Here is a 6,921-nt window from a genome sequence, read left to right as displayed (position 1 = left end):
GCCGCGCTGCCGCGCTCTGCGCTGGCGCCTGCGGCCTGCGCGGCGGCGGCCGCGGCCGGCGCCGCGTGTGGAGGCGCGACCCGGGACGAGGCGGGCTCGCAGAAGATGGCCGGCAGGCTCACGGCCTCCTTGCCCGACAAGCGGAGCTGCGACAGCTGCGCAGGGCGAGGGGTGGGGTGGACCAGAATCATGACGAAAGGGTGCCATATTTCCGGCCAGGGAGTCGGGCTCGCGCGGCCGCGAGAGACGGAGACGCGAGCGAGGGACGCACGCATGCGCAGGGTCGCCGCAACGGCGCGCGCCGCCGCGGCGTCGCGCGAGCAGGGGCGCGGCGGGCGCGGCCCGCGTCGGCCGCTGTGCGCCGCACGTCTTCCCGCCCTCCTGGCAGGCCCCGCCGCCCCGTGGTCACTCCAAGACCCCCAGATTGCACTCCCGGATCACACCCAGATCACACCCCAGATCGCATCCCGCCCACCTCAAGATAGTCCTGCGGCGGCCCCTCGTGCAGCGCCGACTTCCAACCGACCCTCAGCCTAGTCAGCGCTGACAAAGCGCCCAACCCCTCCAGCGCGCCCGCCCCCGCCCCCAGCAGCAGCCGCGGCGGCAGCAGAAGCTCCCGCAGCCTCGGGGCCGCCCGCGGCAGCGCCAGCAGGCTGTCTCGGCTGGCCGCGACGGTGTCCAAGGTTAGCGATTCAAGGTTAGGGAACGCGCACAGAGCCGCGACCCAGCGCGCGGTGTGGGAGCCGTCCGCGCCGGTCTGCCGCTGCCGCTCGGCTCTCGGCGGCGCGCCGCCGGCCCACTGGGGCGCGTGCAGCGGCGCGGCGCCGAGGGGCGACGCCGCCGTCAGGCTCGCGACGCGGGGCAGGCGGGCCGCGGGGCCGCCGGGGGGCGGCTGGTCGAGGGGCAGCGTGCCCAGCGTGACGGCGGTGAGGGATCCCAGGGTGGCCAGGGCGTCAAACACGGCCGCATCTGGTGAGATTGAGATTGGCAAGGGGGCGGTTTTGAGTGCATCGCCTTGGGAGGCGCAGGACATCGGTGGGTTGCAGATCCAACTCGACAAAAGAGCACAGCGATTGGACAACCTAGCAGTGCGCAAAGGTGCAGGATAGGCCAGCAAGCTCAGCAGGCATGAGCAGACTGGCAGGGCGGGCGGGGAAGACAGGCGCATGGCCTTGGTGTGGCGGTCCCCACGAGCCGCCGGCCCCGCGAAAGCAGGCCTCAGCCGCACAGCTGCCTGCAGAAGCTGCAACCCCTGCTGTCAGACATTGCCGCAGCAAGGAGGGCACCGCGTGCAGCACCCTACTGTATTCTTTTGATTGCGCCACCTCACCTGCGGGCCAGCCGGCGCTGAGCTGGCGCAGCCCCGTAAGCGCGGCCAGCGAAGACAGGCAGCTGCAGCTGCGGAGAGGGCAGCGGCGCGCGGCGCCTCCAACGATGGCGGCCTGGCCTGGCCAGGCGATCTGTGAGGAAGCGGGTCAGGGGGGTATGGGATCGTTGTATGGAGACATTTTGGGTAGAAGGCTGGGTTTGATATCGTCCGTACTGTGGATGCTGTGCATGCTGTGGATGCTGTGCATGCTGTGCATGCTGTGCATGCTGTGCATGCTGTGCATGCTGTGCACTGCTGTGCATGCTGTGCATGCTGTGCAGTGCCATGTGATCTTCTGAGTCCAGAGTCGGGAGTGCGGGCAAGTCCACCAGGGTTATCAAAGGGTTGGCTTTTCGTGGCGCGAGCCACTCGCGCGTGAGTGCATACCGGCTGGGGCAAGGGCGGCCACTGAGGGTGTGCTGGACGCACATGGGTGGTGGATCTCATCCTAGCAGCAAGCCCCACCCGACCCCAAGCGCAGGCGGCCGACCGGCTAGCAGGGCCTGGCGGCCGGCTTTCGGCCAGTCTGCGGCCCAACGTCCCAAGCCGCCCAGAGGCGCAGGCAGCGCTCGGCCCCCAGCCGGCCCCTCTCGAATCCCCTGCCTTGCCTCTGCCACCCCTGACAAAACACAGGAGACGCCTGCTGTCGTCTTCCGGACAGCCCCGGCCCTGAAAACCCCGTTGGTCCCCTTGCAGCGCACAGTCAGCGCCGTGAGGGTGGTCAGCCGCGCGATATCCTCCACCAAGCCCTCATTTGCAACCGGCAGCCATTCAAAAGCCACCTCCAATTCCAACAGCTCGACACCTCCCTCGTCGCCCTCCGCCGCGCCCCCGCCGCCGCCGTCTGCGCCCCCGCCACCGCCGCCTGCACCGCCATCGGCGCCGCCCCCCGGTGCGATGCGCCGCAGCAGCGCCCCCGGCGCGCCCGCGCCGCCGCCGAGCGCGAGGCGTGTCAGCATGCGCATGCCGGCGACGGCGTCCATGTCAGCGTCCGTGTAAGAGCGCGGCGCATTAAAGAGCTCCAGGCGGCGCAGGGCCGTGAGGCCGCGCATCGCGGCGAGGCCGCCGGGGCTGAGGCCGTGGGGGGAGCTGCAGCGGAGCGATGTGAGGGCTGCAGGGGGCGGCAAGGGGGCGAGAAAAGGGGGCATGCGGGCAAGATGGGCAAGGGTTTGCGAGCACTTGAAACACAAGTGCCACCGGCACTCGACGCGGGCCCCGAGACCAATCGCAGACCCCGGGGCCGCAGGCGTGAAGCTCCATCCTGGGCTGCGAGGCTGGATGGAGGCTCCAACGCGCCCGCGCATTGGAGCGCGCGCGTTGGAGCCCGCGCAAGCGGCGAACGCGAGCGGCCAGCACCGCCAGGCCGAAAGCGTGCGGCCCCGGCCCGGCCGCGGCAGGGCCGGCCCGCCGAGGCCGGCCGCGGCGCGTGCTGGGTGCGGCGCCGGTGCGTCCTGAAAATTGCGGCGTCGCACCCGCAGCTGCGACTCATCAAGCCTTTGATCCCCTCAACCCCTGGGATGCCCCCACCCTGCCTTCCCCTAAACCCTGCCGCGGTGTTGACGCGGCAGCGTCAACTGCCCCAATCCCATCCTCCGCCCCCCTTGGCACCCGGTCCTCATCACGTCCCTCCCTGTTGCCCCCAAATCGCATGTCTCCCCCCAAAGGCCATGACACCCCTCGGAAGTCCATGCCCAACCCCCAAAGGCCACGCCACCCCCAAGGGCCCATGAACCCAAGGTGCCCCCACCTGTCATGTTGCCGATGGCCAGCGTCTCCGCCTCAGATACGTAGTGCGTCTCGAATTCAAAGGCCCGCAGGCGGGGTCCGAGGCAGCCGTGGATAGTGAAGACAATGGCCGCCAGGTCATCTGCATGGGGTGAGGTCGGGGTTGTAGAGGGTGCAAAGCGGCTCCAGCAAAAAGCGGCCTGAGGGTTGCCATGTGTGCAGTGCCCCGAAAGGACAGCAGGGGGCTGCAGGCAGCATCGAGCAGCCGCGTTTCAACTACCCTCCAGATTCGCACGCCGCGGCCGCCCGCCACAGCAGCGCCTCTAGTCCCCGGCGCGAGGGGCTGGAGGGCCGGGGGCAGCAGCGCCCGGGGTGCGGGATCTGCTCACAGGTTGAGCACCATGCGTTGCAGTCGCGGCACTTGCGGCGCTCCCCTGAATCATCCGGCAGGCGGTCGAGCAGCGCGACGTGTGCGACATGGGGCAGCCCCTGGCCGACCTGCTCGTTGAGGGGTTTGGGACGCGTGCGTTGAGGGAGGGGCGTCCATGGCAATGAGCACCGCGCTGAAGTTGCCCGCGTGCGACACTTGTGCCGGAGCACGCTGCGGACTCAGCCAGCCTGGCGATTGCATTTCCGCTCGAGGCGATCGAAAAGGACTCTCGGTCTGGGCAAAGGCGAGCGCGTGTGCGTCCGGGTCTGCCATGCCGAACGCCCGCGGCCGGCGCGCGTGCGTGCGCACCGTCATAACGAGGGTGGGCACCACGTTCATCGCCTCGTGAAGGTTTGACGGCGTGAACGTGAGGGACTCGACGCCGGGGAAAACGGCGTGCAGCGCGTGCTGGGAAGCCAGGCAGCAGCTGCCACCGTGGAAGGCGAGCGCCCGCACGCCCGCAGAGACGGCGCGCCGCAGCGCCGCGCACGCGAGCGACAGCGCCGCGCGCGCGGCACGGGGGAGGCGCGGGATGATGTGGTCGGAGAGGATGCCTGGCGGCAGGTCCAGCAGCGGCAGGCGCGTGCCCGCATGGGCGCGCCCACCCTGCAGCGCCATCACGGCCTGCTGGTGACCGCCGGTGCAGCGTTTACGAAGTGGGCGTGCGGGCAGGGGCGGCGTCGCGTTGGCCGGCAGGCGTCTCGTGGCAAATGTTATTTTAGCCGTTCATCAATGCCGTATGCTCTGTACGACAGCTCCTGCACCAGGCCGAGAGCATCGAGTGCTTCGAGTGCACGCACTCACGGCTAATACCTTTGTGCAGTCAGTAGTAAATCTTGAAGCGTTTCACATGTGACTTTGTTCCACACCCAAGTCCAGGTCTCTGAATTGGTTGCTGTGCATCCAGGCTGGCGGCGAAGTATCATAAGCTGGCTGCAGGTTGACGCCCGCAGCCGACTCGCAAGCAACGCGCGGGATGCTGTGGGATGCGCCCCAGCTCTTTGTGGCCAGGTCAGTTGCCAAGACAATAACAGGAAAGCAGCCCAAGCCGGTGGCCACCAAATCAACTGGCCCCAGGTGAAAATTTGAGCCCTGCACAAAACCTGCTCTGCGCGCCATAACCAGCGGTCAGATACTGGCTGACAAGAACATTGGTGCGCATATACAGGCGCTGCTTCTAGACGAATGGATGCAGCAAATCACGACTGGTCAGGGGCTGTCTGGTCACATGTTGTGCGTCTGTTATTTGCGCCACCGACTGCGCGGGCGATCTGAAGTGACTGTGGCGTGCTGAGCGCATACACGAAGCAACATTAAGGTCTTACTGGAGTCTAAACAGTACTGAGGATCAATGGGCATGCGACCATGCATGCGAAGGGAAGCTCGTGGCGGTCAAACAGTCGATGACTTGCTTCTCGCAAAGAAGGTGAATAGTACGCTGATTGAGCCTTGGAAACGTATGTTTATTGCGTCTTTTTTGTAATTGTTCATACAGCAGCACAGTCATCGTCGCCCTTTGTCGGGACTATCCGCCCTGCATCCCCAAGCTGCCTGCCTGGCATCCCCAAGCTGCCTGCCTGGCATCCAGTAACACAAAGTCTAATATAGTGGTGTATAATATGCCTATGAGAAGGTCCGGTATCAGAGAGGCGCGAGAAACGGATCCTCGTATTCTTCGGGCTAGGGTCACGCACTGATAGCCTTGCTTCTGACCCAGAGGAGAGTCTTTGGCGGGTTGAACGGCAGGCATGGCCGGGGGCGTGTCCTCGGACTTGGCGGAGGGCGCAGCCCCGCCGCTGCTCCGCCTGCCGCTCAAGTTGGCTGCGCAGCACATCGTCGCCGGGCGCCTCACGCCATGGGAGCGCTCGCAATTGTCGCTTGCATGCAAGCACACACACGGAATCGCATGCGGCAGCGTCGAGTCCTTGGTGCTGCGCGACGCACGCTTTGCCGGCAGCGGCGCGCTCAGCGCAACCAGCAGCTCGAGCGGCGGCATCGGCGCCGGCAGCGGCGCCGGCGCCAGCGCGCGCGGATTGTCCGCCGGCGGCGCGCCGCCGTACGGCGGAGGATCGTCCTGCAGCGGCGCCGCCGGCCTCGACGCGGCGCAGGCCAAGCCCGCGTTCTTTGGCTGCACCTCCCTGTCGCTGCGGCCCCGCACGATGGCAAACCTCACCAAGATGGTATCCGGCCTGCTGCTGCCAGGTGACAGCCGCGCGGGAGGGCGTGCGCCATCGCGAGCGAGTGGGCCTGACTGTGCAGAGGGGCGGAGGGGTGGCATTGCCACACTGGCGCCAAAGGCGGTCGGCGGCGTTGGGACACCCTCGTCAATCAAAACGCCTCAGCATGGATCCTTGGGCTTAGGGAATCTTTCTGCTGGGGCCATGTTCGATTGCATCAGGAGTCGCCTTTGTCTTGCACCATCATCCCATGATAAATGCCCCCTGTGCCTTCCGCCCGCTCGCGCGCCCAAAAACCCCTGCAGGGCAGCTGCGCGCGCGGCTGCCGGCCTTGGAAGCGATCGCGATCGAGATCCACGATGTGTTTGTGGCTCAATGCGACCTGTCCCTACACATCACATCAATTGCGCTGCACGCGCGCGGCGTGCGGCGGCTGCGCATCGACCAGCCGGGGCTGTTCACGGTCCGCGAGGCGGCGGCGGTCGCGCGCATGCCAGCGCTCGAGGCGCTGGCGATCGTGTGCACCCAGGTGCGAGGTGGAGGCGGGGATGGCGGCGTGTGTGGAAGCCGCAGGGTGCAACACATGCGCTTGCATGTGCAGGGGGGGCGCCATGCGGCGTAAAGTGAGGCGCATGCATGGGCCAGTTTTGGTCGCATGCACGCCTGCATGCGGTGGAATGCGGCACTGATGGCGCCCGTGCGAGACTGTCTTCGCAGCATTACGCATGCAACCGAATACGCATCGCGCACACATGCACAACGTGTTCCATTTGAACATCCTAATCCAGGGCATCGAGCCGGGGGCCCTGTCAGCGCTGGCGCGCGGCGCCACCTCTGACGGCGGCGCGCCGCCGCCCTCTGCGCCCTGCGGCGGCCTGAGGGGCCGCCTCAGGCACCTGCACATTGAGCTGCTCTCGGACGACGCCCCCATCGGCTGCGCCGCCGCCAACAGCGCCGCGCCGTCGCCGCTGCCCTGCGGCGGCGCCGGCGCGCTCGCGGCGGCGCAGTGGGTCGGCGCGCCGCTGAGCCCGGCGACGCCCGGCGGGCGGCGGTCGGGGCCGCCGCCAAAAATTTCTTTGGAAGACGAAATGGCGCTCCAGGGTTTTGCATGCCGGCTCGAGTCGCTGGCGCTGATCGGCCTGAAGCCGCAGCTGCGCGGCTGCGCCACAAAGCCGTGGCAGCCGCTCCTGTCAGAGGCGGCCGACGCGTCCGCCCGCCCC

General features: G+C 67.7%; 2 protein-coding genes across 2 annotated transcripts in view; one reads left to right on the top strand and one right to left on the bottom strand.

Moving 5' to 3' along the window:
* Nucleotides 1-448: 448 nt before the first annotated feature.
* On the bottom strand, nucleotides 449-4,142 carry MNEG_11818 (hypothetical protein; the record flags this gene model as incomplete). The annotated part of the gene is made up of 6 exons (XM_014039711.1): nucleotides 449-969; nucleotides 1,331-1,460; nucleotides 2,071-2,480; nucleotides 3,117-3,236; nucleotides 3,484-3,592; nucleotides 3,834-4,142. The coding sequence occupies 6 exons, from the start codon at nucleotides 4,140-4,142 to the stop codon at nucleotides 449-451; spliced, it is 1,599 nt and encodes a 532-aa protein (XP_013895165.1).
* A 1,130-nt stretch (nucleotides 4,143-5,272) lies between these two features.
* MNEG_11817 (hypothetical protein) overlaps nucleotides 5,273-6,921 on the top strand; it is a gene marked incomplete at both ends in the record, with an annotated part of 2,779 nt that continues 1,130 nt past the window's right edge. The window contains 3 exons of the mRNA XM_014039710.1: nucleotides 5,273-5,726; nucleotides 6,007-6,230; nucleotides 6,490-6,711. Of these exons, the coding sequence (XP_013895164.1) occupies nucleotides 5,273-5,726; nucleotides 6,007-6,230; nucleotides 6,490-6,711 (900 nt within the window). The remainder of the gene's footprint in view (nucleotides 5,727-6,006; nucleotides 6,231-6,489; nucleotides 6,712-6,921) is intronic.

This window comes from Monoraphidium neglectum (genome assembly GCF_000611645.1).
Source record: "Monoraphidium neglectum strain SAG 48.87 unplaced genomic scaffold scaffold02922, whole genome shotgun sequence".
NCBI classification, from domain to species: Eukaryota; Viridiplantae; Chlorophyta; class Chlorophyceae; order Sphaeropleales; family Selenastraceae; genus Monoraphidium; species Monoraphidium neglectum.
Note: the sequence above shows the minus strand (reverse complement) of the source record. Positions and strands in the feature narration are given on the sequence as shown.